Below are 27708 nucleotides of genomic sequence, written 5' to 3' on the forward strand. Positions count from 1 at the left end.
AAAATGTATCAGTTATCTATATCCAAAAGAGACCAAATGCATTTCCAATTGGCCAAAGACCTGGAAATTAAAACAGAATGAAATGTAATTGTTGTTTGCCTTTAGAATGAATGTACCTTTGACCCCTAGGGCCCTTTCCTGAGCATGCAAGCATCCACAAATGTGTATGCACTGATATGCATTATATGTTTATTTTATGTAGATTATAACACCAATAAACAAAAGTAACTTGTGTGTGTTTGTGTATGGTAGCTATCTTATCCATCACATGTCCATTAATTACTAAACAGGTATGCCTACCATTAATGACAACGAGGAGGCTATTGAATAGAGGAGTGAAGTATTTAATTAGACAATGATACTTGTTGACACCTTACCGTTTTTTAAACTAGCTGCTTGAGTACTTAAATTCACAAACTGCTTTTTTCCAGTTGGCGAAACAACATGGCGACTTATGGCGATGAGTCGGACAGCTATCTTTACTCTTCCTATAACCCGTACTCTTACAGATATTTAAATTCTAAACCCAAGGGTTCAAGTTGGCGACAAAAAAGCTACCTGTCAAGTTATGGAGACCCGGGGGAATATTTTGATAACTATCAAAGAGCGCAGCTCAAATCCCTTTTGTCACAGATTAATCCAAACCTGACACCGAGGCTAAGGAAAGCAAACACTAAGGACGTCGGGATCCAGGTGAACCCTAAAACTGACGCGTCTGTGCAGTGTTCCTTGGGTCCCAGGACCTTAGTAGCGAATAATAGAGAGGCCCTGAGATGGAGAAGACAAATGACTCCGATGCCAGGGAGCCCTGTGAACAACCTCGCCCAAACCGTGCGTTTTCCCAGGACACTAGCCTTGTACTCTCCCATTGCTGCTAGGAGGCCAGCCTCATTTCTTGACGAAGGAGAAAAACTACCAGGGGATCCACCAGAAACTGCTGAAAAGGGCAAACGCACTTTGGAAGAAAAAGAAGCCCCGCCAGCAAACGATAAAGCCAGCATGGAAAAGCCCGACGCTGGTGTCGGTGCAACACAAGAAAACAAATCCAATGGCGCCCGGAAAGAGGGACAAGATGGTAACAAAAGTAGGGCGAGTGTGAGATTTCAGGTAAGCACTAGCGTATGTGTGAAACACAATGCATTAAACAAGAACTGTTGCAAAAACTCTGGTATGAGGAAGATAAATAAAATAAACCATGGTCTAGTTTTAAACGGCCTGTGCTATATTTGACACAGACAGACACGTGTTTTATTTAAATTAAGAAATGGGAACAAAGCCAAGTTACAGTATTTAGTAGGCTTGAGTGCAAAGGTAATTTTTTTTTTTTAATGTATAGGGGCTAGAACAAGGAGAACCAAACCTGCCGAGTCGATTTGAGCACCTGTATAAAATATACCAAAGGAGGTGGATTTGGGGCACACGTGTTGCAGAATAAAGGGATACCCTTTGGAAACCAACGTTTTTTATATTCAAGATACAAGTGTAGGATCTGACTGTCCCATTTCTGGTTGTATATATTAAAGTGGAACTACAAACATAATAAAAATGAACTAACCAGTTGACTAGGATGTTGCAAAGACCAAACGAGAATAACACCTACACTTGCATATAACCAGCATAAATGGTTAAGATGAAATCAATTTTAATTTTGGCTCTTGTCCCAGGGCTACCATTACTCATCTAGGTGCTAGTCTTTATAGTCAAATGTATTAACGTGTACTGTACTGAAGCATATTTCTAAACAGTTTATAAGGTTTAGATAATATATGAAAAATAATTAAATATGTATGCACATTGTCTTGCAGTTCCTGGAACAGAAATACGGCTATTACCACTGTAGAGAATGTAATCTACGCTGGGAGAGTGCATATGTTTGGTGTGTACAGGGCACAAATAAAGTAGGTTAGGTTACAGCAAATTCAGTATTTTCATAACTTCCATGCTTTGGCAAGAACAGGTTTAATGTACTGTCTTCCCCTCTGTCCTGAACAGGTGTATTTCAAGCAGTTCTGTAGAACATGTCAAAAAGCTTTCAATCCTTATCGTGTTGAAGACATTACCTGCCAAGTAAGTCTGACTGTGCAAATAAGTAATTGTTACTGTTGGTGTGTTACACTTTTATTGTCATGTACAATAACATGAAGATCAACAACCAATCGCCAGTACATTTGTCGGCTTCTGCTGAAAAGACCAGGATTGAATCGCAGAGGTTGTCGCAAGTCAGAATTGATGGTATTGGTGGAGTTTGTGTGATGGTCAGTACCACACCTGATACGCTGGCCAGTGTTGACTTCTCCCATTTGGTTAGATACATTTTACATATGTAACTATGTTTTTACATTGCAAAGTCGTGGTTGTTGCAGTTTTCGCCATGTCATTTATACAAATTGTTTCCCAGGACAATTTAAAGGGTTAATCTAGAATTTGTATTTATTTTGCACCTATGGAAATTTTTAAACAGTGATGGTTTTGTACTAAACCCTAGTTCTCAAATTCCTCCAGTTTTAGTCAATTTAAAAAAATGGATTAAATGTGCCCCACAATACAGCATTGCACCTATTCAAAAAATGGCTCTTTACAATTGCAGCTTTTTTTTTTTGTGTATGTGTATTCAATTTTCCTGTACAGGTCTGCAAACGGGCCAGATGCATATGTACTGTGACTACACGCCATGTTGACCCCAAGAGACCCCACCGCCAGGATCTTTGTGGGAGATGCAAGGGCAAACGACTCTCTTGCGACAGCACTTTCAGCTTTAAATATATTATTTAAGTTTAATGTTTTGCAAAAGATCCTGCTAGATTACTGAAATCAAACCTTTTGAAAGATTACAAAAGAATTGTGAAGCTGGGATAAGTGTGCCTGTATTTTTTTTTGTTTTGAAAGCAGGATCAACTACTGAATGTGAAATAAATGGCGATTAATGGACACAATGGTAACTACATTTTTTTTTTTTTTTTTTTTTTTTTTTTTTAAAAACTACATTACTCATTGGAAAAAATGTGGGGCAGACATGATGTAACTAATCTACACTCTTGCTTTAGGAAGCAAATGTTGCAGTGTTACAATGTAACTATTACAGTGAGCACTAGCTACCAATCTTGGCTACTGTGTTTTTCTACAAAGCTTTTTTGTAATCAAACTAAAATAAAGTCTATGATACAATGGGCAGGGTAAACACATAGTAGGTATTTGCATAAGTATTGTACCCTACCACTGGGCACCTCTCCTCACTTCAGATTTGTTTTGGTGTTCATCTACCAGTGTAAAAGGCATATGGTAGATGTCAAGCATCTCCAGGAATAATTTAAAGAAAGACCAGAACTGAATGTGGTTACAATAAGTGCAGTTAAGTTGTACTGAACTAAACCCTAAAACTACAAATGTCTCCAAACTAACTAAAATGTATTTGCTTCGCTAATCCTACTCCTTTTAAAACTGTTAATGTGACTAGCAAGAAACCACCAGAGATAATGCAAACTTTTTGCTGATAACCACACAACGTCCATCAATGGGCTCAGGTTGGTAGATGATATGACAATAGCGCAGATGAGCAGTGTTTGTAAAATGAAGTTTGAGTAATTATACTGTGTAGGCTATGTAAATTTGGCTTTATGTAGAAGTTTGTACAGTGTCCCTATTCTTGCATGCTATTGCGATTAGGTCAGTGAGTGATTTAGCCAGCCCTGTACTTACCTTGGTAGTTAAAGGAGGTAATTTCCTCCATTATCTCTTCTGGGAGTTGCAGCTTTAATGAAGGTGCTACTGTGCAGAACCATCTTTATAATGTGAATATGGTACTGTATGTACCTCACTTAATTTGCTTTATTCTATTTGATCTCACCACTTCTGGCAATAAATACAAGAATGTATTTAATAAAATCATTACCATGGATCCCAAGAAAGTGACAGGAAGCTCCCCCAGTTCTTCACAGAACCTAATCTTTTGGTGTATTTAAAAAAAAAAAAAAAAAAAAAAAAAATCCTGAATAAACTTTAATTCTCTGATTTTTACAATCCTCATAGATGCAACCAGTAAGGATTATATTTTGCACTACATGAATGCGCTAGTACACAGATCATTAAATAGCCAGTGTATAATAACAGAATTAGGAAGCTTAGTGTTTTCTGTCACATGTGTATATACAACAGCACATATGGTTTCATGTGTTCATATTTTTTTGTGCTTAATGTTCAAATGATTATTAGTTTACCTTGGATAAAGGCATCTAAATAATTTACAGAGACGAGGGAGTGTGAACTTGTCATCAGCTGCAGAGTCACTTACAACAAAATCTCACCTGAAAAGCAGAGCACAAGGAGGTTAAGTGACTTGCGCAGGGTCACACAATAAGTCAGTGGCTGAGCCAGGATTTGAATTGGGGACCTCCTCATTACAAGCCCTTTTCTTTAACCACTGGACCACATAGCCTACCTACGATTACAAACAAAATAAAACACATGTATGTCTGTGTATAATCTCATTGCAATTAGTGCATACTCAGTTTCCTAAATTCAATTTGAAGAATTAAAAAAAGTGTAATTATGTTGGATTGGAACATGTTACAAAATATGTAGGTAAACACAGTCTTTGCATGCAGTTTTCCATTCATTTTTAATAAGGCTCACCAACACTTAACTGCTGTTGGCATACTGCCTGAAAGGAGTGGTAATCAAGGGTTTAAAATACATTTACTTGTATTAGCACCAGCAATTATATCACTGCTGCCATTTCTTCTGTTAAATATCTCAATTTAGAATATGCAGAAGTTTCAAAGAAAATGCTAGATAGTAAAAGTTGCTGTTCCTGGTACCTAGTCACTTCACCTGTTGTAGTTCAAACTCACTCCAATGGTCTAGCTACATTCAGATTATGTAATTTACAGTAAAGGTACCAGGAGCTGATCTATAGTGTATTTATTTGCATATCCTGAATTAACATAACATGAACCAAAAGATTTTCAGCACAATAAAATAAAACAAGGGGGATCAGCAATAATGGTAATTAAGTTGGTTTGATGTAAGAAAATTGGATTTGAAACCATTGGCTAGCACTCCTTTAAACTGCTCTTGTGTCAAAGGCATGTTGTGGTGTTAATGTTTTCTAGTATAGCAATCAGTGGTTAGGAAGGCCGACCAGTAGCTATTGCAAATTAAATGGACATCTCTTGCAGAAAGGATAGAACTGGGTCATTTCTTCCAAAAAAACCAAGAACGAAAGTGGTGCATTGTGCTTTACATCGCACTAAAGCCCCCTGGTATTATTGCAGTATCCCTTTCAGAAACAGTTTTCAAAGCTGCCAACCAAAGGAAAATCTCAGATTTTAGGTATCTAGTAAGTTTGGTGGTTTCTGTTGTGCACATATCTTTATATAAATCGGTGACTGTGCTCTCTTCATGGTAGAAGAATTGCCATTGTCCAGTAAAAGGTGTTCAACGATGTATAGATATGTCTACATTGGAGTATGTTTAAATGTTATGTTGCCAGAATTCACTTTATCGAGACAACTGAATAAAACATAGACAACAACTATATGGCTGAACGAGAAAAAGCTTGTCCACAAAAAAGGAGCAAATGGCCTACTTTCTGATAAATGTAGAAATGCTGACAGACACAAAAACAATTTAAATGACTGCAATTACTTTTCAATTATGTCAATCGTTCCAGTTGAAATGTTTGTCATTTAATTTATTCAGTTTCTAACTATTTCTAAAATTAGCACCGTTTTATAACTATGGATAAATACTTTCTGATGAGTCCACAGAGGTTTAAACTAGATGGAAACCAAATACATTATATATTCAGTGTAAACTGGAACAGAAATGTGACACATTGCGTCTTCAAAATAAAATTTTAGGATTCTTCAGTTAACGTTCCTCAAAATCTGAATCGGTTTACCAGCAACGGGCCCACCTCACAAAACGCCTACACAACGACAATCTGACCTGATGCTGGGGGGTCCGAGACCACACGGTAAGAGCTCAGTGTGTATAACTCCGGCCCCGTTAGTGAAAAAATTGAATCCATGGAAGCTTCAATGTACTGTATGTACAATGTACAAAAGACATCATATTCATAATACAAGTTACATTTTTAATGCTGACCCATTACAAATCCTAAAAGTAAAATTTTAAAGGAAAAAAAAAACAACTGTTAAGCATTTGTAGCAGCAGAAGTGATCCCCTTTGTGTGCAGTCAAGATTAGACGAGGGATGTAGATAGACTACTTCCAAACCAATATCGGCAAGTGTATATGGTAATGCAACGAGATTAAAGATTCCATTAGGAGATATTGATTTTTTTTTTTTTTATATACAGATGGATTAACTTAATTACTGTCCAGAAAGTATTCCCAAAGGTATTTTAAGTGAATACCATACGTCATAAGAATCAACTGGACATATGTAGGTGGGGTCGACACAGTTAAACTAGTGGTTTCATTAAATATATCATCATGGTGAGCATTGTTACAGTTTGTATTTCTAGCTAAAAAATCATTATGGGTCATATTTTCAAAGAGCTTCCTCCATTCTATAATTAACTCCTGTTTTTTTAAATGAGAAACTCATGTTAATGTTACAAAATGAAACACAAAACACAGAGTACAAGAATACTTGAAATATATAACTTAGTTGTTTGGTTCTAGTTTTAAAAATAAAGTTTTTTTTTTTTTTACCTCCAAGAAAATAGGAGGTGATTAAAGACTGGAGTAAACTCTTTGAAAATGGTCTTATGTGCCTAAAATGTGCGCCCAGAAGAAATCTAGTTCAATATTCACTGGTCTAATTAGGTTTATCATCACATCTTTGTTTTTTTCTCTCTCAAAATGCAAAAAACACCTTCCGTTTTTCCTGTGGTCCTGTTGCATACTTTGGCTCAGAAATTGTCTTTATAAAGTTTGTACCATGGACCTTTCACTTACAAAAAAAACCAAAACAAACAAATGCTGTCATTAATGAACTTGGGTGAGAGAATTTGGTGTGCTTGATCTGTACAAAGATGTATCAGAACACCCACCTTTTCCTTTTGAGACCCCACAGGCTTCCTGTGGCCGTGAATCAAATACAAGATCCTTCTGCTCACATGTTGAATCACAAGCTAGTTTAAAGTATGCAGCTTGAAACATCTTTAAAACCATGAATATTATAGCAGCAATATAATGGTATTGTAATTATCACAACTAAAATTAATAGTATCTATTCTAGTGAAATACAGATTTTACAGATCGCGATTAGCACCAGTCTTGGACTATCTAATGTTATCTAACTTAACTGACCCCCATGCTTCCAATTGATCAGGTTTTTTTGGTTGGGGGGTTGCTGCCCTTCAACTGCTCAATATTTGATGATGGTCTGCAATGCCTGACTGTGTTCTGATGATGAAAGACCAATGGGATTAGAAGTCTCTGGCATATCAATCCATTTAAATTTTCCCCAGGAGCTATGCATAGTGAGAAACCGATAGGTATTAAACTGCCTCAAAACTAAAAACCCCATACTTAAAAGTGCAGACAATTAAAAAATAGTAATAAGATTTTTTTAGGAACCGTGGCTACAAATGCAATCGTTAAATCCTTTTACAATTCCCTTAGGTTAACTTGATCCTTTTAGGCTCAACAACTTACTGTGCGATGACTCCATACTGTTAGACACCAAACACAGAGCAGAATAATACACAGAATCATTTTTATTTTTTTTAAAGGAAAAAGGCCGGTATTCGAGATGTAAAGAAAAAAAAAATGTAAAGCATCTCTAAATAAAACTACATTTTCCCAGTAAATAATATATTCATTAAATAATTAAGAACAGCACTGAAAAGTACCAAAAAGAAAATTCCATTCATCACGGCTGTGGAATGAATACAGTGATTGTTAAATGTGCCAAGACTGGTTGCCAGTTATTTGTTTTAGGTAATAGTAGGAAAGTTCTGCAGTCCATTAGCGTGCACGCGCCTTAAAAATCTATATTATTCTCATAATTAACACACTAACAAAAAGGCCCAATCCCCAAGAATGCAAAGCTAAACAATAGAATTAGTACATTCTGTGCTCTATAGTGTAGAGCCCAATGAAAATCACAGTGGATAGGAAAGATGCATATAATAAAGCCAGGCAATTCCTTACATTATGCAGGAAGGAAGGATCTACATTCATGTCTTCCACAAAATGCCACTGGTGTTCAAACAAAACCTTAGTAAATAAGCTTTAGCAGTTCAGCAGTATAGATATCTCACTATACTGCAAGTCTTTCAGAGTTAACTTTTAAAGTTAAAATCTTTTTTTTTTTTTTAATTAAAGGTTCAGGTCTGGCAGATTGCATCCAACAGTAATGACCAAGCTGTTAGTGAATTTTTTTTTTTTATATCCTTTTTGTTTTGCATTAGCTTTATACATCTATTCTGCATTAACAGTGCATTGCACAAATGTACAAGGAAAAAAAACACCGGTTTTACACTATACATTTCTAAAATATTTACAGAGTAAAATAAGTTATTGGCTTTTTCATAATGAAAGTTGATGATGTGCAGCACATCTTAATAATAATAATAATAATAATAAATAACAATAATAATAATAATAATGCACACACACACACACACACACACACACACACACACACACACACACACACACACAGTCAGGCAGCTACTTTTTGGTTAGTATCAGTATTCATAACAGAAGCATTTTTCAGTGAATTGCATGGGTCTGCTGAACAGCAAACCGATAAAAAGTTAACAGATATATTATTTATTTTACATTCCTGGGAAAGCCCAGTTTAAAATTACATGTTTAATATCCTAACATTTACACACTACAAGGATGTTAGCGCTAATAAAAATAAATTTCTCAAAAAATATTCTTGCAGTGCTCTTGTTTTAAGCATGCAGACACCTTATATGAACTAAAGACAATACAACAGACATCTTCCACACATTCCAGCTTGTACTCGTGTTACATATGATCCTTATCAAAAGAACACGCAACATAATGTATTGTACAATATAAGTTTGTACAATACTTGACTGTACAAGTCTTTCCACGCTCAAATGAGAACTAGTTTGTATTTGCTGTATGCTTCATGATTTATTTTGGCTGGCCAATAAGCCTTGCAGGTCATTCAGCCAAAAGCTTCTTTCTTAGATTATTTTAGCATCATTCCACCTGCTTCCTATGCCCCTTTGCAATTGGTTCACAACATTATTGCTGACTCAAGCTTGCTATTGGCTTATCTTTAGAAAAAGAAGTTGAAAATATGTTAGCCCTTATGGTTAGTCTTTATATTGCCTCAATGTATGCATGATCATTTCATTATGCTGCAGGGATAACTGTGTTGAAGCTTTTAGCTTTCGTCGGTATGTGGTCAGTGGAAAGTGTAGCACAAATGAAAAGGTGTACTAGTGTCTTCAGGCACCCTCTTTCTATTTTATAGCCTTAGAATCCTGGGCTGACACCGGGGATGTCGGGAAGCTTGGCCTGTGCCAGGGGCTGGTAGGACTGCACCATTCGAAGGGACTCGCGGATCTCCATGTTGAGTTCCATCAGCTTGGAGCCGGCCTCCGACAGGTCCTTGTTGGAGCACACAATGGCAAAGCTGCCCGTCTGGCCCAGCGTTTGATGACGGAAGTAGATGTGCAGCAGGGTCTGGACTGCGTCGTCGTTGGTGTTACCAAAGATGTCATTTGGCCACATAGCTCTGAGTGAAGAAAAAACACATAAAGGCAGAGATTAACGTATCAGAAGCAAGTCTGAAATTAGAAACATGAGCCTCTATTGAAAGAAACCTACTGCATATCCTTCTAAAATTGCAATGTTAGTACCCTGAATACTTCTGCTAAGAAAAACAGTGTTCCAAGCAAGCTTCATAATAATAGAATAATCTGTATTTTAAGCATTTTTTTGTTATATACATAACATATTTATTGTATATTTTTATACCTCGTGCAAATATACATCAATGTACTCAGAAGAACATCAGCACAGTAGGACTGTATGTAGAGATATATTTCTTATGTCACCTCATCTGCATGTTAGAAACAGGTGTGACACAGCGGTCCAGAATAGAAAGTGCTACACTGTGTTTTTTTTTTTCATGCAACTTTATCAATAAACCAATGCATACACTATTTCACAAGATATTTTATAATGATTATCCATGTGCTGTCTGAATCCACCCTGTATTTTACCTGAAGGTCTTGACCTGTGCTAGTGCAGCCACAAACTCCTTATTTCTCAAGGTTTCAATGAGAGAATGAATAGCAGTCTCAGTGCTGGCTTCAGGGATTGTCATCTCCTCATCACTTTGTTCTGCTGTGGCTTCCGCCTCCTTCAAGCTGCTCTCCAGCTGAGCCAGCTCTTCAGACATATTTATAACCTGGTACAAGGACACACAAGTTAAAAGAAAATATATGAATTTGGGCCACGTGCATCCACTTCTGTCCAAGCATAAAGGTTTAACGATCCATTAACTAAGCTTTTATTTCTTCTGTCTCATTTGCATTTTTAAGCTGACACATTGTTTTAGTGTAACAGTGCAGCCATAGGGTACAACAATATAAATACAAAGACACATGAAATGTCTAGGATAAGAAGCATAACAGTAAAATAAAACAGAACACTTGGATACATTCCGGTGAAGCTGGTTATGGAAACTGGAATCATTTATACCAAATCCACACTACCAGGATAAATTCATTTTATTACAGAATTAAACTAAAGAAGGAAAAAATGGGCATGCTCCTCCTTGGTACAACACTACATTTCTGGTATAAATGTGCTTCATACTGGTTTTGTGTTATAAAGAATTACAAAGTAGGTAGAAATGTAATAGTTCTAATATTTAGAGCAGTTTAACTTTTAAAACTGTATATTCAGGAAAAATAACTAGAAATACTTAGTAGAAGGGTAGTTGATAATGTAGCTAATTATAACAGGGGGCAAGAAAATAATTTAAAATCTTGGTTATCACTCCTTTAGTGTTTTAGTTTACAAACTGTGTTTAATAATAAAGGGCACTTTAAGGGTTCAGTTGAATAACTGATGCCTACTATTTGAATTCATGTTCTAACATGAGAAAAGTGAGATTAATTTAGGATGCCTGCTGTCACCATGGGTTTTCTGGTGCCATGGACATGTCACTAATTTAGAGTGCCTGCAGTCACTGTGGGTTTCTTGCCATGCTGTGATGGCCAATTAAAGATAACTGTCCTCTGGAGGAAAATATAATTGATCTTCTGATAATAATTTAGACTCCACTGAAACTAAACACTTTCAAACCTTCTCCTCTTGCAGTGAAGTTTTCTGCGCCTCTTAACCTGTATATCTTTATTTTGAAAGCAATTCCCGACTGGAAACACAAACTAGTGCAGAAAACCGAAGAGTGTCTGAATGAATCTGGGAGTTCACTTGTAACTGTGGTAGACTGGTCTTACCTCTGCCTCTCTCTTGACAGTGTCAACACGACTGATCAATTTACAGTACGCCTGAAACAGCAGCAACAGCTGGAAGTGCAGTTTGTAGAGCCTCCGACATAATTCCAGCTCCTAAAAACAAACCAGCCATTAAAGAAGCAGTCTATTAATAATGTACTAATATTTTAAATTTGTTATTATTATATTATTGTTATTATTATTATTATTATTATTACTATTATTAATATTATTATTATTATTAATAATAATAATAATAATAATAAGAATAAGAATAATCATTATTGTAATAGCGTCTGTTACTACGTCGGAAAGGCATTAAAATGTGTTGAATTAAAAATGGTTACTGGTTAATTGCGGGGAAAGAAATGTCAACATGAAATGTGCTAGACAAAAGTGAAGCTGATGACAAGCTGAAACTACATCAATTACAGTTTACAGCAGAGACTAAAGACATGGAAATCATATTTGCAGTAAAGTATTTCACAATTATGATCAAAACAGACTGTACTCAAAATGGATGCTGAGTAAAAAAAAAAAAAAAAATTTTAAATGAAATGTGGGTAAAAAACTTTGACCATGCAAAAAGGAATTAACAATGGATATAGGAATATATTACTTCAAAATGTTTGATGCATTACCCATGCTTGTTTTGATGCACTGAAGAATTGCATTTACAGTAATAAAAAGTATGTGCATGAGCGATGCAGCCAGGGGAGAACCTTTCAAAGGGAGGACACTCCAAGCCAACATGTTTGTAACTCCATTAATTAACAATGGGATGTCACAGTACATCTGAAGAAAACATTATGAGGTAATTAAAAAATAAGGATAGCCATGTTAATGCAAATCTGGGGGTTAGACAAGGCTAGCGGATCATACAGAGTTTTGGTATGACATGGTTGAACAGTGATCTACGATGGAAGGCACAGCTGCATCACAAACATGGACGGAACACGGATGAAGGTCCGCTGGAGTCTAAAATTCAAGAACCACTTACTGCTAGAATTTCCATTTGCTAAGCAAGATGATGAGCAGGTCACAGAAACACAAAGAAAGAAGAAGATCAAGAATTAGTGAGCTCAAACTCTTAAACCAAGTCAAAGATGTTCCAGGTGAATGCCAAGAGGAAAAAAACAGGAAAAATTATTTTTATTTTAGTTAAGCTACAAGGGAGAACATCAATTTAACTGAAAACACTGCTGTTCTAATTAAAGTGACATGCGGCTACTGTGTTTACCATGCATATTTTTTTTTTGAGGTTCCTCAGAAATCAAAGGGACAGTATTACATCTACTCTCAGGATGGAAACTAATTCAAAACAGATCACATACAGCTGTGGAATTTTCCTGGATAAAACATGTTTGACCATTTTAAAAGAAAACAAATTAGGATCTAAGTTCAGTTCAAACATGGTTTATTGTGAGCCCTGTTCCGTGTTGTGACTGGCTGAGAAGGACTGCAGCTTACTTTTAATTTCATTTCAGTTTTATTAATATAAAAGGTAAACTTACATCTGGTGTTGCAAGAATCCCTATTTATTATATTTCACTGGGAGATAATAATATGCTGCTTTAACAAGCAGTCGTGTGAGATAAAGTTGTGTATGTGACAACCAAGCAATTTTTTTTCTAGCAAACATGAAAACTTACATTCCGATTCAAAAGGACTAAGCATTATACTGTCCCTTTGCACAATATTAGTAAAGTTAGGGTCAAGTGGGCTTTTAGTCAGCATGCAATTCTACTTTTCATTGGGTCCATATTCAACACCTAATATAAAATATTCTTAAAAAAGGCCAAATACTTAATGCAGAGTAAACACGTCTAGAACACACATACAATTATTAGGATTTACCTCAATGATCTTTGGCTACAAAAGCATTCTATTAATATAACCAACAATTAAGCTAACTCTGCCCATCTACAGTTAATAGTATTGGAGTTTCCTTTAATTTTTATTCAGACTGCAACTCTGTTCAAGGTTGATAAAAGGAAAAGTTTATCAACAGAAAAGCAAATCAGAAAATGTCAATTATATCTGCATAAAATGGCACATGCCACACAGTTTGACAGGGGCCATATGCAAGCTCTTTCAGCTTTTAACTGGTTTAAAACAATCATTCAGCCTCGTGTTAATACAACATCAATATGGGATTTTGTTTACCTGGGCTTCTGTGTTGGGCCTGTGGGTTCCACCTTTTTCACCAAATGTTATTTTACAGTTACTTAACCACTGCAGAAACACAAAAGGAAAAGCATGTATCAAACAGTGAAAAGAATAAAGTGATCTTACTTGCTTTCTTTTTTTTGTGAAAAGATGATTAGCAACATTAGTGTGTTTATTATTGCTAGTATTTATATCCATTATTTTGGTGCATTAGCAAAAGAGCCCTGTTTCTGTTTTTCATCGGAGGTCTACAATAGTCAGAGCTGACACGATCACTGCTCATTATTCCACAGGGCATATGTATGGATGCTTGCCAGGGCCCTTCTCTAGAATTATATTCTGCTTTCCAGACACAATTAGGAGTTAATTCTGGCTTGACTGCAATTATAATTTAGGTCTAATGAACATTTTACAACGGCTTGGAAGCAGCAAACAGACATGTATTGACAAATACCTTGATTTATTTTACATAGGTGAAACTCGACCACGTCTCAGAAAGTGGCAAAGCAGTATGAAATATGTTTTTGTTTCCGCTGTTGCAAAAAAAATCAAAAATGGCTTTCTAGTGAAGCCATTTAAAGGGTGACTTTTGGTGAAGGATCTGGCTTCCTGCCTAAATAAATGCTTTCAGTTAAGGAGGCACTCTACTCAAATACAACATGTCCTTGTGGTAGAGTTTTAACTTAAAGGTGTGTCATGTGATCTCTATTGAAAACTGTATACTATCATCACTACAACACATCGAGTTAATATGCCTTTATACTTTTATTGACAATGTACTGGGGGGATCTTCCCACCTTGCTCCACAGATTCCTGTACACAGTAGCTACCACTACACCCCTAGATCTTGCCCCTTTAATCCCAATACATCAGGAACTGTCTGCCTGTACAATTTCTACATGGAAGCTGCTGCTATTAACTATTCAGTCCCATTAAAAAGAGTTGAAGGCATGAAAGACTGTGGACCAAAGCATTTTTGCTACACTGCATTAAGAGCTGACTCTATTACTCTGCTGCTGCGTGAAAAACAAATAGATTGCCTCCCAGGAAGATGGCCAACAGATTTCTTTTTTTTTTTTTAATAACCGCAGTCTTCTGTGAAAATCTAATCCCAAGTACCATTTACACCGCATCTTGATAACTTCTGCTCAGAAAAGCATAGAATATGAATATTTCATTCCCTGATTCCCAAATAAACAGCACAGGCTTTTTATCAATCAGGGGACCTCTAGCTGGAAGTGAAGTGGAAAAGAAAGAAAAAAAAAGCTAATGAACCCCATGCTTTCAGAAATGCAGAACAACGTCTTAGGGGGGCAGGTGGGCTTCTGCAAATAGAAGTGGCTGCTGCTTTTCTTTTCTCTAAAAGGAAACACAAATATGCCTTATTTAAAAATATGTACAGAAGGCAAAACTATGGATGAATGTAGCAGATAAGACCACAAGGAATGACTGTTGGTGTGCAAATCCAAATGTGATTGTGGGAGACTGCATCTTCAGACAACATGAATGCATTTCTCTTTTGTTTACTGCTTTCCCCTTTAGCCTGGTAATGTATATCTCTTGCAAACTCTGGGAGGGAGAACAGGTTTACTGGATTCACAGCTTTTCTCTTGTGATTTCGTGCTGAAATCCAAGCGTCCTTCCTAAAAGCCCTCAGTAATGACAGTTAATGAAAGCAAATGAATGATGCAGAAGGAGTTGATAGCTGCATGCTCCTGAATCTGATATGATAAATAAACAAATGCATTGAGTGAGAGTGTGTGCGTGTGTGCGAGAGTCTCCACCACTTTACATTCATTTGATTTATCCAGCTATTTAATTTTGCACCTGCAAAGGCTTTTAGGATGTCCCAGCAGAACAACAGCACACCATTTTAGCTTTGTTTATTTACCCAGTGGTTTAGTGGTTAGTATCTTAAAGGACCACACCCCGATCTAATAGTCATTAAGAGCCATAAGAGTCCATTCAAAACATAGACCAGACTGGAGGCTCGTCCCAGCACGGGGAAACAGATCTTTATATACAAAAAAAAAAAAAAAAACAAAAAAAAACAAAGTTTAAAAACTTTTGTTTTGTGCATTCAAGTTCAAGTCGCTTGTTTTGTGGTTGCCTCTGAGATTTGATGCTTGGCTGAAGAAATGCCTCTTCAGTGTTAACAACCTCAGCTCTTTTCAGCAGCACAGGATTGTACCTGAACTGGCCAGAGCAGCATGTGCTCTCTTAACGTGTTAAGAGGCCAGCACAAACACACACAAGCAGAGCAATGATACAGCTACAGGATTTAAACGCTGTCCCCAGAGTGCAATGGGGTTTTATAGAACATACTTTTTCGGTAAGGATCTGGGGAAATGGCAAACGTACTTGAAAAAGGTTCACTACGTTAAGGCTGATATTCTAAACTTTGCTCGTAAAGATGATGGACAGAAATAAATGAAAACAAAAACTGTTGCTATGTGAACTGGGTTTTAAAATGCAAGCCACTAAGCTACCACTGCAAACCACTAAGCTACATTGCTCATTAAACAACAGCAGTACAGGAGTAGGATAATTCGGCTACAATCCCTTGGCATTAAAATGTATAAAAAATATAAATAATTAAACATTAATTGCATTTTAACAGAGTAGATTACAATAGATTCCCAATAGCTTTCATTGTGCAAGTTTCAAATGTTATGGCTTAACACTTAAATAAAGTACCAGTAATTTACTTTGAGTACAGACACAAGCTACCTCAGAAACCAATCATTAACACCCAATCAGCAGCTCGCAATATGCAGAAACTACTACTTAAACCACAAAGTAGGTCATTTGTACTTCTATTCTTATAAACACATTTTTCCTTTATTTGACTATACACATCCTAATATAGACCCTGGTGAATTCCATGTAGCAGAAAACCCAGCTAAGTGTGTACTTACTCCGGGTCATGCAGCTGGCTTCGTAGTCGAGTCATGACAGCAAGGTGCTCTGATTGGCTTGCGTGGAGAGCCTAGAAGGTGAAAGACAGATGATGATGATTAAAAAGAAGACACTTGCACCATGCTTACTAGCACTAAGAGGGAATTGATCTAAATAGAAAATAATGAGAGCTAATGTTAATATAAGAAATCTGTCTGAAATGACTTTGGGCGAACAAGGCTCCAGTAAATTAAATGAATAAATAAACTGAAGCAACCATTCTAACCCTCTGGAATAAATAAACTGAAGCACCTACTGGAACTTTCTAGAATAAATAAACTGAAGCACCTACTGGAACTTTCTAGAATAAATAAACTGAGGAAACCACTCTAACCCTCTGGAATAAGTGAACTGAGGCACCTACTCGAACCCTCTCGATCTCGATCCTCCGCTCATCCAGCTCTGTCTTGAGCTTCTTGTTCTCTCTCTGCAGGTTGTCAATCATCTCCGTTAGGTGGCTGTTATGAGTGGGGAAACAAGTTAGTCCTGGAAAAAAGACCTGCCCCTCTCCTTACTGCAGAACGTACAGGGAAGATACAGGGTAACTGACAGAAGCATCATTGTCATTGACATAGTAAGAGTAGTTGTAGCCTGTGTCATTATCCATAGTGCGTGTGTGTGTGTGTGTGTGTTTGTATATACATTTATGACTGCCATTGTGAATGTGTCAGAAGAGGGTTGGTGAGGACCAGGTCTCATTCTCTTCACGTTTTAACTTTATTCCCCCTTTATTGCAGTGATGCATTTGAACAATAAATCTATACCTACAGTTAGAGAATCAACTGCAAGATATCATATAGGTTGTGGTGAATGTGCTCTGACTTACTCCTTTTCAGCTGTCAGGTGGACTATCTGTTTGCTTTGCTCCTTTATCTTTGTCCCCAGTTTCTCATTAGCTTGCCTGAAAGAAAAGAACAAAAACTAAGGAGAGGAGTAAAATGGGCTTGAAATGGAGCCTGCAATATGAGGCGATCTTCAGAAACTGGGAGTTTACAGTAATTACAGTAAACACTAACTTCCATTAACACAATACATCTGTTTAAACCTGTGCTTGTGGCATTTTGCCCTGCTGTTCACTAGCTATAGTGTTGTCTCCCAGTCACTGTTATTGAAGTGAATGGCAGTGCTGCTAGGATACTCACTTCTGCTCCTTTACCCACTGGTTGACATTAGACACGACCAGCTCGCTCTCCTGATGAAGACGAGAGCTGTCCGAGCGTGCTGCACCCAGAGAACACCGTAGCACCTCCACCTGGGGACAGAAAGAACACGCAGTGAGACTACAGCGATCCATCCACACCAAAACAAACTGTGGTCCAGTGGTTAAAGAAACGGGGCTTGTAACCAGGAGGTCCCCGGTTCAAATCCCAGCTCAGCCACTGACTCACTGTGTGACCCTGAGCAAGTCACTTAACCTCCTTGTGCTCTGTCTTTCGGGTGAGACGTTGTTGTAAGTGACTCTGCAGCTGATGCATAGTTCACACACCCTAGTCTCGTATCTTGTAAAGCTCTTTGTGATGGTGGTCCACTATGTAAGGCGCTATATAAAAATAAAGATTATTATTATTTATTAACAGTAACTCTAGCTATAGAGAGCAATCCACACTACACACACTGTCTATAGCTGAGAGACACTGTCTATAGCTATAGCTACACCAAAACACACAGTAAGACACTGTCTGTGACCTACAGATCAATCCACACTACACACAAAGTGACACACTGTCAAACAATTTACAAAGATAACGCATTAAAGTACTGTTGACCACTGCAGCAGCTCAACCTGGGGATAGATAGAATGCACACAGTGATCCACTGTCTATACAAATACACCTGGAAAGACAGCGTCAAGTGAATACACACCCACTGAAAAACAAACCACCAGAGAGCAAAGCTACACACTACAGATAGACACACAAAGTTAGAAGACTTCAGGGTATGGTATGTGGTCTGTATTTGCTTTCTAGGGAGTGGAGAGAGAAGTATGGCCCGTCTGTACTGTACCTCATTGGAGGTAGCCATGTACTTTTGCTTTAACATGTTCAGCTCTGAGTGTAAGACATCTCGCTGTAAAAGAAACAAGGAGAAATGATTAAAACAGCAAATTTTTAATTTTTTTTTATTTAATGACTTAAATGTATATGCCTCTCTTCAAATTATTTTATATCTAAACAAATCATGAGTAATAATATAACTATATCACCATAGTCACTGTGAGAGACAATGTTAGATTTTAATGTTGCGTATATTATGAGAGTAAATTATTAGTTATCCCGATACCCCGTTTTGTCCCAAATAAACCATTATGTTCCCAGGAGTCCCCACAACAGCTCAGGAGAACTGATGGTCAGTGGGCATTGTCTGATCCTGCAACCATGACAACGGAAGCTAAACAGCGGACATCTGCAAGCTACAGGCCCCTGGTGCATGGTGCATGGACAGCCCTGCAGGTGTCCACTTGAGCTCACCGGACACCTGGCCAGTAGGGTCTGCTGAAGCATGGTGAGGAGAACTGTTCCTGTTCTTATAACCCGCAGAAATGAAGACTGACAACTTGGCACTACCACTCCAAGACCTCCTTAAACTTGGCACAGAGTTTGCTGCACATCGAGTGGGCTTATGTTGCATACCTGCTGGACCTGTCAGTGTTTCATGCACAAAAATGGGTGCGTGTCATACCTCTTGGACTGAGGTATGGTATTTCTCCCTGAGGGACGCCAGCTCCACTTTGAGAATCACTGTCTCCTCATCTCTCGACTCCAGCGCTGCCAGCTGCTCCTGCCCCCTCCTCTGTGTAAGTGCTAGCTGGGCACTGAGCTCAGACAGCCTGCTCTCGTACGCTCTGGCCTGTAGGCGCGATAGATATTAACACAAAAAACAGTGTACAAAAACTCAGGTACAATGTTTTCACGTGGAGCTGAACTCCATAGTGTTGTGTGATCTGAGGTATCATCCATAAATAAACTATAAAAGTCAAGTAGGCAAACAATTGAGCTAGTGCCTTCTTCCTTACACTGTAAGAGCATGATAAAGATTTGAAATAAGCAATCTTCTTGGTAAGACAGTTGTCTTTTAATTAGCTATACATGCACTGTAGTATGTATTGCACGTCCACCTTTAGACACGCTTGTAGACACTGGATTTCGTCTGGTATGAGCTTTCAAGTGCTACAGAAAAGGGGAGAGCAAATTAAATGCAGAAAAAAAGCAATACATATAATGAAGGAAACCAAAGCAATTAAAACAGGTCCTCTCCAGACGTGAGCGGAGATGAAATTCACTTCCTGCAGCCTATCTGTGCATTAGCTTCACATCCCTCTTAATCCCCTCTGTGATCTCAGTGTAACCAAAGTCTGCAGATTATTTTTTCATCATTTTCTCTGAGATCTCTTGCCTAATCCGCAGGAAAGGACAACCTAACACAGGCGCACACTAATCGAAGGTTTCGGAAATGAACTTTTGTCATCTCTTCCTTCTTCCACTTTAAAAAGCCTGTGTGACTTGTGGATTTTGCAGAAACAGGTGACACTAATTTTGATCTTTCAATCATTTGAAACAACAACAGATTGACAATTTACTATGACACCGCTTTTGTTAAATATAATCAAACTAATATTGGATTTATTTTTTTGTAAACAATTTACAACTTATACATTGTTTAGCCTTCAGTTGTGTGCAGAAGCCTATTAAACAGGTCACATCGATAAGTAGATATGCTTTTTCTACTTTTATGTATTACAGTGCTTACAAACGATTACTATCCAGTGCTGCTTTCGTGTGAATATTAAACTTGACTCTTGTAATTGAAATTGCAGATTTAAACACAACAGCAACAGTAGCACAGCTTGGTAAATGGTAAGAATGTTCTGTAAAACAGCAGCATGGTAAAATACAAGCCAGTTCTTCAGCATGGCAGCAGCACAGCTAAGCAAGCTGCCAGATTGTTCTTTAAAAAGCAGTGGTGCAGTCTGGGAAATTGCTGTGTTGTTGCTTTAATGCAAGTCTGGTGTAGGGAGTCAGGCTGCCGTAAGCTGTGTGTGAGAGAGGCGGTGGATTAGCAGTGGCTTTGTTTCTATTTATCCAGCTCTCACAGATACAGGGCTGCCAGATGATGAGGATTGTCATTTAGAGCTTCATTTAATAAAATAAAACCTGCACTGGGGACTGTGTTAAATAATCCACTACGCCAGTGTTCTCACTAGAATAGCTACTTCAATCCTTGAGTTAACTTCAGTTATTACCAGTCCTTAATTTCTATTGGGATTTTTGTCTAGGAATGTCCTATGCCTACTATTTATGTAAGATTGCAAAAAGCATGGTTTGCAGTGATGTTACTGCCGGGTGGTGTTAGACAGAGGCTGGGTACTTTGGGGTCAGTATTTATGGTGCCGGGCTCACCTCATCGTGTGTGTGTTGGCTCAGGCTTTGCAGTCTCTTCAGTTCCCCGTTGAGACGCCTCATTCGCTCCTCGTATGCAGCGTTCTCCTGCCCGAGCTGAGCATTGCGCTGCTGAGAACGGACAAGCTCGTTGCGCAGGCTCGCCGCCTCCCGACTCCGCTCGCTCAGCTGAGGGGAGCGAACAATATGGCATTGATATCTGACACAGATATGATTTAAGAAATCAGACCCACGCTAAATCTGCCCTGAATTGCTTTCACTGTTTTTATAATAGTCCAGTTGGTAATCATTTCAAGTTCTACAAAGGTGATAATTATTACTGGTTTGTACACCTCCTGTAGTATGTCTTCATATTAAATTGAGATCAGTTTTAGCAGGCTCTTGATTGATTCACCTTATCATTTTAGTATCATACGTCAGAGATATAATTTGCATAATATATAAATCTTTCACATTGGAAACAGCCCAATTACATTTAGTTTCTTATATCGCAGATTTAATCACTGTGTGTATTTATATAATATCTTTTTTTTGTTGAACAGTTGTTTCGGTTGAAAATCCTCCATATTAAAAATGTAAACGCCCACCTGCTCCATGCTCTCCTTGTGAGCCCCCTGCGCAGAGGTCAGCTCCAACCTCAGCTCTCTGACTCCCTGTTCTGCCGAGGCCAGCTCTCGAGCCCCGTGCCTCGCCCTCTCCTGGGCTGTCTCCAGCTCTGCCCGCAGCCTTGACACCGTCTCCTCAAACCTGCTAACCTGGAAGAGCACAGAGCCAACACTTTCTGTTACACAGAACTCAAAGACAACGTCACTGCACCCATAAACTACCCACTGTTTTCACTCCATTTACTGATCCCTTAGATTACTTGCACCTATACCCTTACGGTACTCAGCAACTGCCTCTGTTATTCTATGGTCTATTGGTTTAAGCTCTCCCTGCCTTACTCCCTCCACTGCTCTGATTTAATTTCTGGCCTCACTTTCTGTGCAGGCTGTGGGTCCTACCTCCTTACGTCCTCGCTGTGTCTCTGTCCTATCCCTGACTCTGCCATCCTGCTCACTGGGGTGCCCCTCTCCCTCTGTCTCCTCTTGCCTTACCTCCACTGGGACGAGGCCTTGTCTGATCTGGCTCTGCTCTGGCTGTAGGTCTTGTCTCTCATCCTCGCTATCCAGCTAACTTGGGTGTCTCTCCATCTCACTGAAGCCCAGCCCCTGTCTGAAATCACTCTCCTTCTCATCTTCTTGGTTCAAATTCTGCCCGATTTTTTCAGCATGCACCACTGACTGCATTTATGGCTGCACTATGGCTGTGTGCAGGCTTTAGGTTACTCTTCCCCTTCTCTCTGCCTATGTTACCCTGCTTACTCTCTGCTTGTCTCTTTTCTGGCTTCATTGCCTTATGCTGCATCTCTATCTTCTGTCTCAACTTCACTGTCCTCTCACAGAGACCTTGTCTCACCTCTTCACTGTACCTCACTTCCTGCCTGTGTCGCTCAACCTCTCTTAGTTTGTGTTTCTTTTTTTCTGGTTTAGTTTTAACTGCATGTCTTTGTTTATAATCTTATTCAGGCTCTGCTTCAATTCTACACCTACACCATGTCTACACCATGTCAACTGAGGTCTTGCCTCAAACCCTCTCCTTGCCTCACCTCTTCACTTAACCCTTTACTCACCTCTTCACTAAGCCCCCCCCCTCAAATCCTCTCCTCGTCTCACCCCCTGCCTCAAAACCTCTCCAGCCCCACCTCTTCACTCAGTCCCTGCCTCAAATCCTCTCCTCGCCTCACCTCTTCACAGTACGTCTTGCTTTGACTCTGTGCCTCCTCCATGTCTCTTTTGGAATGGTGTAGCTGTGACTGGAAAGCAGCATGTTCCTCTCGCAGGTGCTGGGAGGCGCTGTGGAGCTCAGAAACACTGTTCTGTAGACTGGATATCTGCTTTTCCTTATCCTTTAGCTGTAGACAGACAAACACAGCAACCATTAAAACCAAAACCATTTCAAACAGATACACAGCAGTCACAGCTTTGTATAGAATAGCATGTATAAGCCCTATAGAAATTATAGCACAGTTAGTATCATCACTTGCTCCTATACTGTCACGCTCTCAATGCTAACCCAAGGTTAATCGAATTGGGGAGTTGGCCCCAATGGCTCTATATTTCTGGAGCTTTATTTTAATCTTCTAAACATCATACTGACAACAACAGCAAACAACGTACATTTACAAAGCACTTTTCAAGTGAAACAACTCAGCACTGTCCATATTGAATACAAAAGTACACTAACACAATTAGATGCAGGTCTAAGCAGTTTTAAAGCCCAAACTTCCAGTTAGTTTTGAAGGACTGAACATAATCCAAGTCTCTACTAACTTTTGGAATTGAGTTCCAGAGCTACAGCAATACGTAATGTACAGGAGGCAGGAACAGAAAGGAGCCTCAAATACTTCTACTGTTACGAAAACCCCAGCAAACAGGCCTCACCAGCTGTTCTGTGGAGTGCAGCCTGGCTCGGAGCTCCTCGTTTTCTCTCTCCAGCCCATTCACTCGCTCTCGCCCGCTCTCCAGGCGCTTCTGCTGGTCCTGTTGCTGAGCCTGCTCCTGGCTCAACTCTGCCCGAAGACGATGGCTCATCTCTGCCTGCTCCTGCAGCTAGGGAGCGATACAGAGTCACATAAGTAGTGAAATCTAGGTATTGCTTAACAGCACTACAAGATGTATTTTAACATCTTACTACAAGTTTCTAAGGGGGGGAATGCTTATGTACTCTTTTCTTTGTGTAAGCAGCATGCATGCTAGGCTAAACTAAAGAAAAATGTACATATCAGTAATTATATTGATTAATAGCAACAACAACAACCTTTTGAACTAGATCAAAAAAGAGATGTCACTGCTTCTTTGAAAATACTCTCAACCCAATGCCAGTCTTAACCCCTAAGAGTCTGTGGCAGTACAGTGCATGTAGAATAGCTATGTCATGTCTACCTGGATCTGCAAGGTCCTGATCTGCTCCTTGCTGCTGCCAAGCTCCATCTCAAGCCGCTGCGCCCCCTGCTGGTGCCTCAGCCCCTCCTGCAGTGTGCTCTGGTGGCTCTGCTTGCTCTGAGTGACCTCGGCCTTGAGCTTCTCAATCAGACTCCTACAAGAACAACAACATTCTCACCGAAGCACTGAAGCACGAGTCCACGAGCATTTACTGGACTAACTAAATTGCATGTAACCAGAAATACTCCAAGCGTGGTTAATAATTCTAAAACTCATAGAACAGAACCTGGAATACTGGACAGGCTATGAAAATGGAAACATAAGTCATAATAGTTTTTCTAGGATGGCAACATATGAATCCTCTGTCAAGGAAATCAATAACCCCTTACAGGTGTTCTCAGACACAGAATGTTACCACAATCTTCACTCACAGCATGTTTAATTGCATCTCACTGAAAACTGTTTCTGTACAGCTTCATTAAAACCAAACAAGTCAGAGTAAGCTGTATAAGCTATATATATATATATATAGATATATATATATATATATATATATATATATATATACACACACACACACACACACACACACACACCACAAGCATTCAGTTATATTAACAGAATGAATTACTGTTCAAGCACAATCTCATCAAATTTGGGAAAGCTGCAGAAACTGAGGGTAGGGGACCTAGAATGGAAATGTTTTAGCCAAGCGTTTCGTAGAAATAACAGTTTGATAACCCTGGGAAAGCCCTGAGCCTTAATAGCACTCAGATCACTTTGCATTGACAAGCTGGCCGCAGTAACAGCTAATCGATGGCCCAAGAACTCTCTTAACACCCACCCCACCCCCCCGTCTCCTACCGGCCTAATCAATATCCACAGCAATTTGAATCCTCTGTCTGCATGGCTGATGGGACCAGGGGTTGGCTTCACAGCCTGCAAACACCCAGTTTAGTCCTCAGCCGATCACTTAATTACTAAATCCCCCCTAATGCGTATTGGCAGGCCGCAAGTGTGCTTAATGCTCAGGGTTAGCTGCCTGAACAAGGGACCTTTGGCAAGACTTTGGTTAAGATGTTCTGATTCCTTTTTGCTTTGCCATTTAAATAAGTGATTTTACATTAGTCCTCGACCTGAAATGATCCCAATATCGACCAGCCAGCATTCAAGCAGGCAGGGAGACACGCAGTTAAAAGAGATGGGAAGCTGAAATGTTACATAATTTGATGCAAATAATAAGGCAACCAGAACAGCATTTTAGGAAGGGAGAGGGGGAATCGTCAATTTGTACATTTGCCAACCCTGCTGCTCTAAGTTATCAACCTCTTAAAACTTTATTTGTGATGATTGTGAAGTTATATATTATGGATCCACTCAGACTGAAAGAATTGTTCTATACCTGTGAGGATCTGCCATAGTCTTGGATGGATTTAGACCAACATGTGTTGGTGTGGTTCCTGACCAATGCTGGTGAGCCAGTTTAAATTCAAATTGATTTTTTTGATGGGGGTGGGCAGGTTTGTGTTGGATTAGACTAGGGTTGGTCTGATTTTGGATGATTAGAATGACTCTGGTGTGTGATGACCTGGTCAGTCTTGGACAGTGTGGTTTACTTGGAATGGGGAATGTTGCAGGTCTGGTTACCTGGATCCTTCAATCTCCTGGTCTGCACTGGCAACTCGCTCCCGGAGCACGCGCAGCTCAGACTGCAGTCTCCGCTCCCCCTGCTCCAGACGCACCACCTCTGCCACGCGCTCCCCCAACTGCTCCTGTGCCCTCTGCTGGCCACCCTCCGCCAGGACCACCTTCTCTTCCTGCCGGGCCAGTTCCTGGGCTAAGAGAGGGAAGAGAAAGGCAGGGCCTCACTATACTTACAGTAATACCGACAGAAACAAAAAATGTTACAGGTGACTGTGTTTGAAGTTATGGCCGTACATTTATATAATGCTTCTTCATTTCACACTGATGCGCACCCATACCTGCTCGGATCCTGGTTCTAATTCATACTTAATCATATTTCAGTTAATGAAGTAGTAAGTAACGGATTATGCTGAATTAAATAATGTATTCATTCAAGCATGTTCAGAGTTACTTTACATAAATATATGTACATTAAAACCTGTATTAACCACCCTAAAAGGACCTTTGACCGACGAGCTGTAAGTATTATAGAGACCTGTCATATAAATATATATATATATATATATATATATACACACACACACACACCACTACCAGTCAAAAGTTTGAGTACACTTGCAGGAAACTAGGCTTTTTTCATAATTGACAGTTGTTTTACGTTGTATACGTTTCTGTAAATACTTGAAAATGAAAACACATGTTACAATATACAAAACAAAACATAAGAAGTATCAAAGCAATGTTCAAGAAAATTGAAAATTGTCTTTAAATCTTGGATTCCTCAAAATAGCCACCCTTTGCCTTAATAACAGCCTCATAAACACAAGGCACTCGGTTAACAAGTTTCAGCAGGAAACCACCCGACATGTCTCTTCTTCTGCAGCAATTCCCAGAGATGTAGGGCACTTGTGGGTAGCTTTGGAAAAATGACTCTTCTGTCCAGTTTGTCCCATACAAGTTCTATGTGATTGAGTTCTGGAGACTGGGCTGGCCAGGTCATTAGATTGAATTGTCCCTCACTTTTCTTCTTCGCCAGATAGTTCTTGCACAACTTTGAGGTGTGTTTCGGGTCATTATCTTGCTGAAGAATGAAGGGACTGCCCAACTAGCCGTAATCCTGATGGAATGGCATGCCTTTGAAGTATGCTATGATAGCCATGCTGGTTGAGCTTGCCATGAACTTGGTAAAGATCACCAACTCTGTCACCAGCAAAGCAACCCCAGACCATGACACTGTCTTCTCCATGCTTGACAGTGGGAATCACACATGCAGAACTCATGCGCTCACCCTCTCTGTGTCTTACAAATTCTCGGCAGTTGGACAAAAATATTTCAAATTTTGACTCATTGGTCCATAAGACTTCCACTCCTCAAACGTCCAGTTTCTGTGTTTTTTGGCCCAGGCAAGTCTCTTTCTCTTATTCTGCACTCTCAACAATAGATTCTTTGCAGCAATTATTCCAGTTAGGCCAGCTTTACGCAATTTCCTCTGAACAGTTGATGTTGAAACATCTGTAATTCTACTAGCATTTAGCTGAGCTTGTATTTCAATGGCAGTTAATCGCCGGTTTCGCAGACCTGTGACTTGAATTAACTTGTTCTCTGATTCTGAGGTCACCCTTGGCCTGCCTGACCTTGTTCGGTCCTCATGAGTGCCAGTTTCTTCAAATCGTTTGATGGTCTTGGCCATAGCAGTTACAGACACTTGCAAAGTTCTTGTTATTTGTCTTAAAGACTGACCTTCATTTCTTAAAGTAATTACAGACGTTTTTCTTTGGTTAACTGAGAGTATTTTGCCATTTTCTGCTCCCTTACATTCATGAATGACAAATTTGTGCCTATGCTACCTATATTTATAGGAATCATGGACCCTCACCTGTTGTTAATAATTGGTGACAAAAGGTTAATTATGTAACATGCTAGTTAACTCAGAGAACATTTAACAAAGACACTTTTATACTTAGGCCAGTTTCTAACACCGTGTTATACACATTTCAGACTTTTACTGACTTGGGCTTCAGACTGAAATCCCTTGCTTTGGGTGACCATTTCATTTAAATTGACAAGATTTACATTTTCATTTAAAAATAAAATTTTTGAATGCAATTCTCTTATAATTATCAGCTTAGAT

The 27708-nt window shown here is 39.1% G+C and overlaps 3 protein-coding genes across 3 annotated transcripts in view; 1 reads left to right on the forward strand and 2 right to left on the reverse strand.

Moving 5' to 3' along the window:
- Positions 1-435: 435 nt before the first annotated feature.
- LOC121297984 (zygote arrest protein 1-like) lies at positions 436-3320 on the forward strand. The gene is made up of 4 exons (XM_041224653.1): positions 436-1107; positions 1806-1898; positions 1993-2067; positions 2629-3320. Exons 1-4 carry the CDS (start codon positions 445-447, stop codon positions 2770-2772), a joined length of 975 nt encoding a protein of 324 aa, XP_041080587.1. The 5' UTR covers positions 436-444; the 3' UTR covers positions 2773-3320.
- A 5917-nt stretch (positions 3321-9237) lies between these two features.
- On the reverse strand, positions 9238-13680 carry LOC121297999 (protein furry homolog-like). Its single transcript, XM_041224677.1, has 5 exons — positions 13592-13680; positions 12426-12443; positions 11429-11539; positions 10184-10371; positions 9238-9693 (listed from the first exon to the last, which is right to left on the reverse strand). The coding sequence occupies exons 2-5, from the start codon at positions 12438-12440 to the stop codon at positions 9432-9434; spliced, it is 576 nt and encodes a 191-aa protein (XP_041080611.1). The 5' UTR covers positions 12441-12443; positions 13592-13680; the 3' UTR covers positions 9238-9431.
- A 2820-nt stretch (positions 13681-16500) lies between these two features.
- Positions 16501-27708, reverse strand: part of LOC121326748 (polyamine-modulated factor 1-binding protein 1-like) — a 14971-nt gene continuing 3763 nt past the window's right edge. Inside the window, exons 2-13 of the mRNA XM_041270199.1 lie at positions 25581-25770; positions 23934-24087; positions 23433-23600; positions 22736-22903; positions 21537-21704; positions 20950-21117; positions 19232-19399; positions 18557-18619; positions 17695-17804; positions 17379-17453; positions 16917-17010; positions 16501-16583 (exon numbers count right to left, since the gene is read on the reverse strand). Coding sequence (XP_041126133.1) covers positions 16509-16583; positions 16917-17010; positions 17379-17453; positions 17695-17804; positions 18557-18619; positions 19232-19399; positions 20950-21117; positions 21537-21704; positions 22736-22903; positions 23433-23600; positions 23934-24087; positions 25581-25770 — 1601 coding nt within the window. The 3' untranslated portion in view covers positions 16501-16508. The remainder of the gene's footprint in view (positions 16584-16916; positions 17011-17378; positions 17454-17694; positions 17805-18556; positions 18620-19231; positions 19400-20949; positions 21118-21536; positions 21705-22735; positions 22904-23432; positions 23601-23933; positions 24088-25580; positions 25771-27708) is intronic.

This window comes from Polyodon spathula, chromosome 2 (genome assembly GCF_017654505.1).
Source record: "Polyodon spathula isolate WHYD16114869_AA chromosome 2, ASM1765450v1, whole genome shotgun sequence".
Taxonomy (NCBI): domain Eukaryota; kingdom Metazoa; phylum Chordata; class Actinopteri; order Acipenseriformes; family Polyodontidae; genus Polyodon; species Polyodon spathula.